At 43.2% G+C, this 13,542-nt stretch overlaps 1 protein-coding gene across 1 annotated transcript in view; it reads right to left on the reverse strand.

Moving 5' to 3' along the window:
• SORCS3 (sortilin related VPS10 domain containing receptor 3) overlaps positions 1-13,542 on the reverse strand; it is a 750,118-nt gene that overhangs the window by 494,170 nt on the left and 242,406 nt on the right. The window contains exon 2 of the mRNA XM_053311335.1: positions 11,854-11,921. Coding sequence (XP_053167310.1) covers positions 11,854-11,921 — 68 coding nt within the window. The remainder of the gene's footprint in view (positions 1-11,853; positions 11,922-13,542) is intronic.

A 13,542-nucleotide genomic window follows, 5' to 3' on the forward strand; every position in this document is an offset into this window, starting at 1 on the left:
TGACAAGCCAAGCAAATTAATCATATAAAAAAGCAACTCTCAATTCTGACTTTTAGGCTTTTTAAAATGGGTAGCAAAATACAAAAATGAAGATTGAGATCCCAGTGCAGAACCTGCCTTGGCAATCCCTGCTTGCCTGGTCTTTAGAGACTAGGGGATATTTTAAAAAGAGTGAATAGGGGCAGAAAGCTTTTAATTAACAGCCATGCTAAAGCACCATTACAATCTGCATTTTTGTTTTTATTAATTCACTTGGATTCAGCAGGAATTCCACCAAGGAATAGAGATGAGCAGATGCAAGGGAAGTGCATTAATAAATCATGAGTGTCATTAAAATTTGTAAACTAATATCTTCTGGGAAGTCTAAGCAATTAGTCTCAGAGCTTTCTTGGCGAAACATTTTTTTTTAATAAATCCAAGAAGATCTATGTTTTATAAAATTGCCGACCCGCAGAAAGGTCATCGATAGAGCAATTAGATGACAAAACAAATAGACCACCTGGGAGTTTAACTTGTGAAACACCAAAGCCTTTCATGTGACTTGACAACGGAGGTCTTTTTCTAAAGAGCAGAGATCAATGGGAAAGTTCAAATCTATAAACCTTTATGAAATGCAGAAGGAAATTGCTTAATTGCTACATTTCCTGGGTCACCTGTGTGGAAGTATCCAAAAGAGTGCTGAGTTTGCACTCATTGCCATTATGCTTTCCCAGAAGTGATGGAATCTTATGAAGCTACAAATGGTATGAATGTTCCCTCTTATGGAAGGGAAAATAGTCAAGCAGAACTCAAATCTTACTTATAGAAGTGTTGTGGATCCCACAACAATTTTGCATCTGCTAATGTCTAAACTTCTATCACACCAAGGCTTCTGTGCTTCCTTGAACTATTATTTATTCCTAGCTAGAATTGCAACGGGAGCAGCCTGGTGGCATTAATTATCTCTATATATAATTCTCCTGGGTGTGCCTTGGAATGTGTGTCCCAGCACCCAGCTGATTGGCTAGGCGGTGGACGCGCCTGATTGGCTGAGGCGCACCCAGGAGGATTGGTTGCCACCACCGCCGCGGGCCCGACCATGGAGGCCAGAGGTGGCAGTGGGCCTGGCCCAACCCCGGATTCAAGGCCGAGGATGGGGGAAATAAAGTGGGGGTGGGCAGAAGTGGCAGTGGGGAGTAGAGGCGGCTGGGCTTGGAAGCGGACACTGGGGCAGAACGTGGGGGAGAAGAGGTAACCTCCGGCCCCAAAGAGCGCACATATGCTCTGTGCGGGGTCGGCTAGTTATTATTATTTTATTATATGGCACCATCTATAAACCCGGTGCTTTACAAAGGTTGAGGGGACAAGTCTCTTCTCTGAGAAGCCTGCAATCTAGATTGTGACACAAAGAAGACAACAAAGGCAAGGGAGGACATTTCTTATATATTTATTTATTTACATTACTATCCCGCTCTTCCTCCAAGGAGCCCAGAGTGGTGTTCATGTTATCTTTGTCCTCACAACAACCCTGTGAGCTAGGTAGGGCTGAGAGATAAGCGACTGGTCCAGGGTCACCCAGTTTGTTTCACAGTTGAATGGGGATTTATATATTATGATCTTAATCATTTCCTGTAAACCGCCTTAAATTTAATAAGAAAGGTGAGATATAAATGTTGACAATAAATCAGGGTTAAACAGGAGTCAGGGTTAAATAGAAAAAGAATATGCAGCTATTTTAGTTGCACATTGTTAAGCTTAGACAGAGAAGGGCATGAGGAGTAAGCGTAAAGGCTTGTGTCCTTCGGTTTTTCCTAGTCATCCACAAAGCCATGGCTAAAAAGAATGAATGGTGGCCATCTCTCAGCAGAATTGAAGCAGCAATTTGCTATCTGTGTTGCACTTAAGCAGATGTACCATTATTTTTCTTATAGCTTAAAGGTGACTTCGTTCCAGTTCCTGGTGCTTAATACAGCAAGTGTGTGTAGAGATATGGGATTGGGTTCCTGTAGAATCCAGAGCTAAGAATTGTGATATACAATGACTAGGCAGTACTAGAGGTACATCTAGGTAATTTTGGAGCCTGGACATGAGCTGCAAGTCATGCCCCTACACATACACATACACACAAAATGACACACGCAGTATTTTTAACTGTGTTTATGAGCACAGTGAGGCTATTCTCACGATGGATGAAAAACGGGCTCAAGGAGCCTGGTTTTCATCCATCGTGCGAACCACTGGGCTAGCAGATGAGTGGTTCTCTGGTGGCTAGCCCACCAAAGAAACCCTCTCCTTAACCCAGGTTAGTGGAGTGAGCACTCTGCAAACCCAGATTTTCTGGCCATGTACCGCCGCAGCACGGCTCCACACCGCGGTGATCCATGAGGAAACCCCCACTGGGAGTCTGAAACAAGCCTCTCAGTCCCGAGGGTCTCTCCAGGATGCCCTGCACACTCACGCGGGGCATCCTGGGACTTCCAGGCAGCCCCCAATCCCGGCAGCCCCTGCCGGCTCCATGACGGAGCTGGCAATCCAGTCACCCAGGGCTTCCTGCTTGCTCGTGTGCAGAGAGAGTGGGCCAAGCCTGCTCTCCCCACTTAACCCACCTTGGCTCTCCACACTGCTCATGTGCAGAGCCTCCATGTGTTTTAAGAACACACACAGTGGGTTCTTGAGGCCACAAACAGCAACTGAACTCACAAGAATGTAAAAATCTAAAAAAGGTATATTTATGCAAATATGCATTCGTAGAAACATTTCAACACGCAACTTAACATATTCCCATCCCCCATATTTCTTTTCCCACTGCCCGCTCTGTATCTAAAGCAGAGCTCATGCTCGGCCTCCCTGCACAGCACAGGTCACAATCAGGCTTGGCCTTCCAGCACAGCACAAGCCGGCAGCGTGGTGACACCACCTGGGACAGACTAAAGAGGATTTGGGGCCCCGAGGGGTGTGTGGAGGCCGTGGACTTTGGCCTGGAAGTTCAGGGATGAGAGCGCCTCTTGGCAGTACTGTACTATATACTCAACTCATTCAGAATTTAATAAAGGAATTATGTTAGTTTTGCATACAGTAAACAAATCCAGACTATATTCCTGCTTCCCTGCTTGTTCTATCATCTGTTCCACCCCCAGCCAAGGACTATACTAGGCTGTAACTAACCTCAAGCATTCATTAAAGTTGGCCTGGATCAAGGTATGGATTTCAAACATCCACAGTGCCCTTCCCCCTGGGCAGCCAAAGAGAAGGCATGTGTTCCTGTGATTAAGACTGGGCCATGCTATTGAGTGAAGGCAATACTTGGAATCCAGTGCAGCATCCTTCCCCCCCCGCCTTTTTTTTTTTTTTTTGCTCTAGCCCCTGAAGCAGGACACATAAGAGACAGGTCTCATCATCATATTCTAATGCAAATTTGCAAGACATCTTTATTTTCCTACTTACTTGGGTAAATAGAAAATTAGGGTGCCATCCCTAATTATTCCAACAGTGTCTGTGATGCAGCTGTTCCTTCTGTGTTGTCCCACAGACTGACTCAAAAAGACCAAGCGTCTGTGCAAAAGGAGGGCTACACCAATTGACAAAGAAAAACAAGTGTGCACAGGAGGGGAAAGCACCATACCAACTGTTAGGTAGGAAGGAAACAGGAACCATGCAATACAGTTTATTAAAGAGTCATTCCCAATGCATGCTATAAACAGGGGTAAGCAGCAAGGTGGCCAAATTTGCAGATGATACCAAACTCTTTTGGGTAGTGAAATCCATAACTGATTGTGAAGAGCTCCAAAAGGATCTCTCCAAACTGGGTGAGTGGGCTACAAAGTGGCAAATGCGGTTCAATGTTGGCAAGTGTAAAGTGATGCAAATTGGAATGAAAAACCCCAACTTCAAGTATACACTGATGGGATCTGAGCTGTCGGTGACTGAACAGGAGAGGGATCTTGGGGTTGTGGTGGACAGCTTGTTGAAAGTGTCAACTCAATGTGTGGCAGCTGTAAAAAAAAAAAAGGCCAGTTCCATGCTAGGGATCATTAGGAAGGGGATTGAAAATAAAACTGCTAACATTATAATGCCCTTATACAAAACTATGGTGCGGCCCCACCTGGAGTACTGTGTACAATTCTGGTCACCACATCTAAAAAAGGACATTGTAGAACTGTAAAAGGTGCAAAAGAGGGCAACCAAGAAGATCAAGGGCCTAGAGCACCTTTCTTACGAGGCTAGGCTACAACACCTGGGGCTATTTAGTTTAGAAAAAAGACGACTGCGGGGAGACAGATAGAGGTCTATAAAATCATGCATGGTGTGGAGAAAGTGGATAGAGAGAAATTCTTTTCCCTCTCCCATAACACTAGAACGAGGGGTCATCCCATGAAATTGATTGCTGGGAAATCTAGGACCAACAAACAGAAATACCTTTTTCATACAACACATAATCAACTTGTGGAATTCTCTGCCACGAGATGTGGTGACAGCCAACAACCTGGATTGCTTTAAGAGGGGTTTGGATAACTTCATGGAGGAGAGGTCTATTGATGGCTACTGGTTGGAGGGCTGTAGGCCACCTCCAGCCTCGGGGGTGGGGTGCCTCTGGGTACGAATTGTGGGGGAGTAACAGCAGGAGAGAAGGCATACACTCAACTCCTGCCTGTGGCTTCCAGCAGCATCTGGTGGGCCACTGTGTGAAACAGGATGCTGGACTAGATGGGCCTTGGGTCTGATCCAGCAGGGCTGTTCTTATGTTCTTATTTTGTGTAAAACTCTTCTTCAGGGGAAGTGGTTTACAGGGCCTGATACTAAACAGTTGAGTATTGTATCCTGTAAATCATTACTCAAAATGTGTTGGGATCTACTCTTTAATAAACTGTATTGCACCATTCCTCTTTGCTTCCTTCCTAAAGAAAAACAAAAGGCAAACCACAATAGTGTGAAAATTTAGTGTGACTTGGGAAATTATTTCTTTCATGCTCATTAAAACCCATATTTTAAAGCCATTTATCTCAAAGCTATTTCAAACCTATAATACTCTTTCTTCTTTGGAGGATGTGATTAATTATTTCCCAAGTCATATTTAGTGCTTTCACCTTTGCCCATTTTTCTCTCCCCCCACCCGCCCCACCCAAAGACCAAGACATGAAGCCTCACGCTGCATAGGGCCAACCTTTCCATGAAGCAGTTGCTTTGGGCAATACACTCTAAATGGGGCACTTCTTTCCTGTCTCTAGGCTCAATTTTAGCACACCATTTAAACAGTATGAAGACATTTTGATTCGTCACTTAAAGAGCAAAAAGATATCTCAGGGGTTCACAATGTGAATGCCAGGCCATCACACACTGCAAGCTTATCTGGAATCACTTGCTTTTCATGTAGGATGCTGGCAGCAGTGAAGCAGAAGGCCACAATATCTCTTGTCACAGGTTCAAACTGCCTAACTTATTTTCCTCCATGGAGAAACTTTGGGATTTTGCAAAAGCCCTAAGGGGGAAAAAATCAATCAAACCTAATTTTGAGGCAGCTTCTGGTCTGGAGGCAACCTAGCAGTTTTAGGTATGCATGAAATCCGCTGGGAGAAGATTTATCTTGTGTGTGCACAAAGATGGCAGCATAATATCTATTGTTAGTTTAATAATAATAAAAATTATATAACATCATAATTGTGCTAGAGGAGGCAATCTTGTCATGAATGCTGTCTGGAAGTTTCTTTTCAATATAGCAAATTGAGGCAAAACTTCATTATTGCATTAAAAATATGCATAGGCATTAGGGATATAGACTTGGGGAAAGGTATGTGTCGAGTTTAGTACATTAGAAAGTTTGCCAGCACAGTGAGGTGGGGAGGCATCTATAATTCTAAGAACACTCCCCTGGAAGAAAGTATCATTGATCTTTTGATTAACAGTGGAGGGAGCAAGCGGGAACATAAAAAGACTGCTATCAAGAGGATGAGAATAAGGCCCTCTAGCAATTCTCTAAATACATAACAGAAACATGTCAGTACAGTTTTAGAAAAGTATAGGTTTGTTGTAAATAATTTTGGGTTGGGGCATAACTCAGTAGTAGAGCATTTGCTGTGCACACAGATGGTCCCCGATTTACACCCTGGCATTTCTAGGTGAGAGAGAGCGAGAGAGACTCTGACCTGAAACCTTGAAGAGTTGCTGCTGATGTTGTAGTGTAGACAATACTAAATGAGATACAGACCCATGGTTTGACTCAGTATAACATAGCTTCCTATGTTCCTATGATTAGTCTAAGAAACTCATGGCCACAAGGTTTAGACATACAGCAAAAAGAAGATTAATGATTTCTTTTAAAGTTGTATCCATCCATGTGGTACGATTTTGCGGACCTAGGGGCCAGACTACACTACCCAGAATGCATTATGAAGAGATGTGCTTAAGATTCAGAAATGACTCTACTTCAACAAAAAGCATCTGTGCAGTGTGTCAGGAGGGAAGCTACCCCTTTGCTCCATTTGTATTCTTTTCCCCACTGCAAATCTCACCTAGTTGCTCTCAAAGTGGATATCTGGTGTTCAGTGTTGGGGTGCAATTGTGATGCAGAGACAGAGTGGAGAGAAAAGGCCACCTCCTCTTTCCATGTGCCACATTCCTGACCTGGGCTCTCTCTAGCTCTGTTGTTTTGTTAAAAGAAGGGACACTTCTGGTCTTAAGCACGTCTCCTCTAAATTCATCCTAGGTAAAGTATAATTTTGGCCCTAAGTAAGTGTCACAAGCAGGGAAAGTGAGCAGACAGGCCATCACTCCTACTTTGACCTAACAATCTATCAGAACATTTAAGTACCATGTTACACATACTCATCTGTCTCACCTAACATTAGGGCTGTTAAGAAAATAGCTCAAATGCAGTTTTAAATTATTTGAGTTTAAATGGTCCCCAGATCCTTATTGATTTCCTTGCCTTTTTAGACTGCTGTTGGAATTAACTTCTCTGCACAGTTTTCATTTTTTAATAAAATTATTGATTGTACCCAGAGGTCCATCAGACACTTCAGCGTGGGTTTTGGATGCATTAATAACTATATGGTCAGATCACTTCTTGGAGAATGTTTTGAGATGTTTTAAAAATATAGGAAGAGACTTGTAAACCACCTAATGGCACAGCGGGGAAATGGCTTGACTACCAAGCCTGAGGTTGCTGGTTCGAATCCCTGCTGGTATGTTTCCCAGACTATGGGAAACTCCTATATCGGGCAGCAGCAATATTGGAAGATGCTGAAAGGCATCATCTCATACTGCATGGAAGGAGGCAATGGTAAACCCCTCCTATATTCTAACAAAGACAACCACATGGCTCTGTGGTCACCAGGAGTCGAAACTGACTTGACGGCACAACTTACTTTACTATGAGACTTGTAAACCTTCTTGTGTTAAAGAGCTTGTGAAACTGCCTGATACTGATCCATCAAGCCAAAGACTGCCTGCAGTGACTAACAGTGGCCCTTGGGGTTTCAGACAGGGGCCTTTCCCAGAGCTACCTAGAAATGTCAGGAATTGAATCTGGGACCTTCTGCATGCAAAGCAGATGCTCAACCACTGAACTCTACCCACCAGCCTCTGAACGGAGTACAAAGGTGTTGCTTTTTTCATCTCAGGCATTCTGCATGATTTTGCACAGTTAGTATCACTATTGGTTTAATACAATATTTTATGGCCCATGCCATGATCTTCTGTATTCCTGAGAAAATAATTCATTGGATAAGGAGTTGTGGTCCTGGAGCTTGTGTCAGCAGAAAGCTTATCTCTCATAACAGAGCTGGGACCCCCAAATAGCCCAAGAACTAGCGCAATGGCACATAATCAAATAACTCTGGTTACCCCCATGCCCAGTCCAGATGAACTGCTGAAAAAGGCAGGAGTAGACTGTTAGTCCCTTTAGGCTGCACCAAATGAGCCATTATTGTCCTGTAGTAGTATTAGTGGTGGTGCAAGAAATCATTGCTGTTTCCCTGTAGTAAGACAAATGAACCAGTGCTGTCAGCTTTAATGAAGTTTGGGGCAGAAGAACGTGAGGTGGCGGGTGAATGGGAGGCAAGGGGAGGAAGGCCAGAAGCCCAGGCTGTAATGTCTGCCTTTGGGAAGACCCTTAGAGACTAACCTCATGCTCTTTCCAGCCCAGACACACTTCCTCCAACCCTCTTTTAAAACCCTTTGGAAGGACTTGGGTCATCCTGAGCCTTCCCTCACTTTAAGCCTTGCAGAGGCATTCACAAAGCTGGGGAATCCAGCAGCAGGGGAACCCCAGCAGCAGAGGAATCCCCCAATTGTGGAGGGGGGAATCCCCCCATTGTAGGATGCTGGAGGACTTCCTCCTCCATCTCCTGGCTCTGCTGCTTGGCATGGCACAGCTTGTGTGCCACATGAGCAGCAGAACACTGCCTGTAGAACACTGATTATGTGTGGGAGGCAGGTAGGAGCCTGCCTCCCCACCCCAGAGGCGTATCTAGGGAAAATAATGCCTAGAGCAAGCACTGAAATTGCGCCCCTTGTCCAAACATCCAACACCCATCTTTCAGATAACTTTACCATAATATCAGCTGAAAAATACAAGTCAAGCTCGTTAATCTTTTAATTTTTCAAAAACAATTTAGAAAACTACAAATTTCAGTATGCTGGGGCTCATGAAATACCCAAATACTATGTGGAGGTATACTTGGAAAACTAATGTCTAATTCTCTACTATGCATTGTAGCATCACTATTACATAAGTTTTTAAAAGAAATGGAGAATTTGACTTTTCCCTATTTACTCTGAAAATAATTAAAAGATATGCAGAGTAAACTGTGTCACTGCTTGGAATATATTGTAGTATTTCAGAAAGACAGTTAAAATGAGAGAAAGAGAGCAAGAAACTCCCAGTGGGCCTTAATACTAAGGCTAATTAATACTAATTTCACACTGATTGAAAGACAAACTCACCATTAATAGCCATATTATTAAGACATCACATTTAACTCACTTATAACAAGAAGCAAAGAGCAAATGAATACAATCCTAGCTCATAAGCTTCAGCTCATTATTCACAAGCCCTGATTCTCTGTACATAGTGCCAAACTGAATATGTGTACAGTGACTTATATTAATTTTTTTAAAAAAAAATACCTGTAGCCCCTAAAGGCTGTGGGGTGGGTCTGCAAAGGTTCCTGCTCCCCTCGCTGGCCTCTAGGGCTTTGCAGGGACCATTTGAGCATGTGTGGTGGCCATTTTTATATATATATATATATATATATATATATATATATATATATAGCCGCTGAAAACAAAATGGCTGCCACACATGCTCAAATGGCCTCTGCGAGGCCTGGCATGGGGGCCTCACAGAGGCCATTTGAGCATGAACAGTGGCCATTTTGTTTTCAGTGGCCTTTTTTAAAAAAAAAATAATTTTTAAAAATGGTGCCCCCCTTCAAGTGGCACCCGGGGCACGTGCCCTGCCTGCCCTACCCCTAGATACGCCCCTGCCACCACCTCTCCCAACCCCTGACATTTTCAATCAGGAGAACAATCTTACTATGTTGGAATTAATTCTCCCTGCTAAATAGATGTTCATTATGTGAAGCCTCTGTGAAGTAGCCAGTGAGGCCCTCGAGGAGGCCCTCCATGCAGTCAGTAGGTCAGATGCTATTGGTCTCACGTGAATTTTGCATAGTTGCACAGACACATATCCCCGTAATTACAATCCTCGTTCCTTAGCCAATAGATACTGCCACTTTCAGGCCAACCAGCTGTTTCCCAGTCAGTGAATGCTTGGCTATTAAACTGTTCAATTGCATAATAATTCCTGTGTCCTGTTTCACAGATGCCAGAAAATGTAAGATATTCAGACTCTGGGTCAATTCACATGACCAATTTTGTCTCCACTTGATGCTCCCCAAATATTCCTAGGGATATAATTGCATGAAACTGTCTCATATGAACCAAGCAGTCCACAAACACAGACTCTGACACTGATTCACAAGGGCAATTCTTGGGACCAGCTAAATCATATGTTGTGACATCTGTAACCATGAATACAAGTGGCAGCTGAATCCAAGGACTTTGTATGAGATGCTCACTGTGTGGTAGCCTTGCCATGAACTGGCTGACTGCTGAGTTTCCTTAATCTCCTTTTACCACGAACAGCTTTTCTGTCTTCAATTTCTGCTTTTCTGTTTCCACCAACCCTGAATAGTGCAGAGTTCACCTGCAGCAGAGCAAGTGGCTTAGATCAATGAGGAGTTGTTCAGCAAGAACTGAGGACAAGGTCTTCACCAGGAGGCCTGGACCAACCAAGGAGCTACACAGCAGAAACCAAGAATCCAGAGATGACAAGCCCATTTGTCTAGTCTTAAGAACCTAAGGATTGCCTTCTACAAAGAAAGATATACGATCTGATCAAGCTTTTATCATGTTAAATCTACTCATGCCCAAACTGCCAGGCTCTACCATTCAAATCTTCCCTGTAGTTCAGTAAAGTTAAAGTGTGCCATCAAGTTGATTTTGACTCCTGGCATCCACAGAGCCCTGTGGTTTTCTTTGGTAGAATACAGGAGGGGTTTATCATTGCCTCCTCCCGTGCAGTATAAGATGATGCCTGTCAGCCTCTTCTTATATCACTGCTGCCTGATCTAGCAGGTAAGGAAGTCTCGGCCAGCTGGGAGGGCGTGGGGGGGGGAGGCCAGAGGAAGTGGGGCGGGGGGGGGACTCTCCCCTACTAGCGCCCGTTATCACAACGGGCCTGAAACACTAGTTTCAGAATATTCTTTTGCATACCACCTTTCAGGTGCTACACACAAGGAGAACAAGGATCCTGAGAAAGATGTTTTATACCCTCATTTCTCCATCTGAAAGGTTCCAGGTTTAACAAAGCTGTCACCCCTTTTTTACCCACTTCAAGCACTGCAGCCATCTCTCTGCATTAGGAGAGGATTTCTGTTGGCTCGTTACATTATTTATGCAGAGCCAGATTGTGCAGCAATTATGCCTATACTATAATCACTGTGTCATTTGCACTTGTTAGGTACAAGGGAAAAAGTTTTTTCCCAGGCTTAAATACCCTGAAAAGTACGCAGTAAGTGGAAATGACTGTGCTCCCTCCTATTAGTCGCAGGGTTATTTATACCTCTGTGGATTAGCACGGTACAGTGCAATTAGGCTTTAGAGGTACCATGCAAATCGAGAAGTTTCAAGAGCTCTTAGGAACAATTAACCCCTAAGGCATTAACATGTTCTGTCTGTGAAGCTATTTCCTCTCTGGTTCTGTTCCAGGAACAGTCTCCGAAAATGGCTTTCCTATGAACAGTTAAGAGACAAGATGTGAAAAAAGGATATTTGAAGGATAGGATGTGGTTCTAGTGTTTGATACTAAATGAAAGTGTGAGCTGAGTAACAGATTAACCAATTCCTTCATTTATCCTTAGGGTTAGACATCAAGGGATGCTTAAAATTCTGAACATTAGGATGCATTCCCTCCCCATCACAGCTAATGTTCCTAATATTTTGTGCATTTTTCTACATTTTTTTAAAGCAACACACACACACAGCAATAGTACCAGTCACTACAATATCTTAGGACATATCACAATCTACGTGCATGTTTTGTGAAGCTGTTATTGTGGTTTAAATATGCAAGTCGTCTCTCTAGTGCAAAGAGGGAAGACAAGAAGAGAAGAACCTCTAGGCTCCACCAGTTTCTCTGGAATCAAAATTCCTTGGCCTGTGAACATCACAAGCATGTGCCAGGAAGTAACATTTCCTTAGAGTAGATCAGTTTTTCTTCCTCATTCTATCATCACCTTATGCTTACATCCTCGATTCATGTAGCACAAGCCAACATGTGACCCAGAGATACCATGTGGTATATAATTTCCTTACCTCCAAAGTGAGCTTTCAGTAACACTTCCCAAGTTGAAGTCATACAGCTTTGTAAGAATGAGAATCACCTGAGGGAAGAAGAGAGGGAAGGGAGAGAGAGAAAAAGAATCTTCCTTTAGCTTGCCAAAACAATATATACAGTGCATCTGAAATCACCAAAAGGAGAGCTTAGCACTTATCCATTAAAGTTGGGGTATTATAGGATCAAGCAAGGAATGGGGAGAGGGTTAAGAGGAGTAATCATTAGCTTAATGTATCCACATAGCTAGTAACATTTGTTTCAAATTCAAAACATCTTTGGGAATAAAACAAAACATGATACAGGAATTAACCAGGAAAGTGTCTCGTTTCCCTACATCTGCAGTTATTCAGCACTTAGTTGACAACCCAATCACAACTCTCTCTACTCCTCAAGGTGTTTGACACAGAAAACCACTCAAGCTCACTGAAGCTTGGATTCTTCTGTACCTGCCAAGACTCAAATCCCACAATACTTGCAATTCAATCTGTGTTTCACAGAATGCATTGTACGGGATGACATTCAAGGCTTATGGGAGGGCACATTTGCTCTAATAGAGCATCAGCCTTCATATAAGTACCACAAATTTATCCAAATTACTGGGAGGGGGTGAGATTACCAGCATGGTAGGAGGCCAGTAACGTGATGAAATTTTTATTTTATGTCAGAGGAAGAGAAATACAGTGCACAGTATCCAATTGATTAGTTGCCCCACTTTGCAAATGCTAGCTTGTATCACCCCCCCCCCCATTCAGAATGTCAAATACTCTAAAATACAATATTTTACATATTTAAAGAAAAAACTTACAAAATGAGTAAATAAATCCTATCTTTGTCATTTATTTTGATTTCCCCCCTCTCAAAGTCATATCCCATCCTCTAACTGCTTGTCAGCCATCTTGGCTCCTCACTTCCCAATTATTTTTGCATTTTCATTTTTCCATGACAACTATGGGATGACAAGGAGCCCAGTTTGGATAAAACTGGTACGATCCAAATTGAATCCACATGATATCAATGTTACTGAGAAGGAAGGCAACTATGTAGCCAAGCTCCATATATGGTGGCCTTTTCCTCCAGAAGCGTTTGTGATTGCTTTCCCCTCAAAAAAGGTGAAATGAGTTCTCCACTTCATGTGGAGTATGCATAAGAACAGTTGCCAAGAGAGTCAAATTATCACAGGTCAGACTGCAAGTCAACACTATGTAGTAGGAAAGTAAGTGAAAAGGCCTCCTAGTGATATATTCCATTACAAGGCAAGGAACCTTCAGCAAGCAGCGGGTGACCCAGTCAACTGACTGAAACCTACACCTGCTTTTTCTTATTAGCACACATCACAATCTATCATGGCATCCTGCATGATAAATGTAGTAGGGCCTCAACTTGACAGGAATGAGTGGCTTAATTTAAGGATGATTGAGTTCTCCCAAGGGGAAAAAAAAGCCCGATAAAACTTAGATCATTTTTCCAAGCCAATTGGAGGCTCAGGAAAATGAACCTTCTTCCTGCCCCTGCAAGCCCCCACTATCCCCGAGGTCGTCTCCACCAGCCCACCCATCCACCACCAAACACCCTCCTCCTTCTCTTTACTTACACATAAAGGAGAGGCAGCAGCAACACTGGCTGTATATGGAGGGGAGAATGTTTGTTCCCTCTTTCCTTCTATCTCT

The sequence above is a fragment of the Hemicordylus capensis genome, chromosome 3 (assembly GCF_027244095.1).
Source record: "Hemicordylus capensis ecotype Gifberg chromosome 3, rHemCap1.1.pri, whole genome shotgun sequence".
NCBI lineage: Eukaryota > Metazoa > Chordata > Lepidosauria > Squamata > Cordylidae > Hemicordylus > Hemicordylus capensis.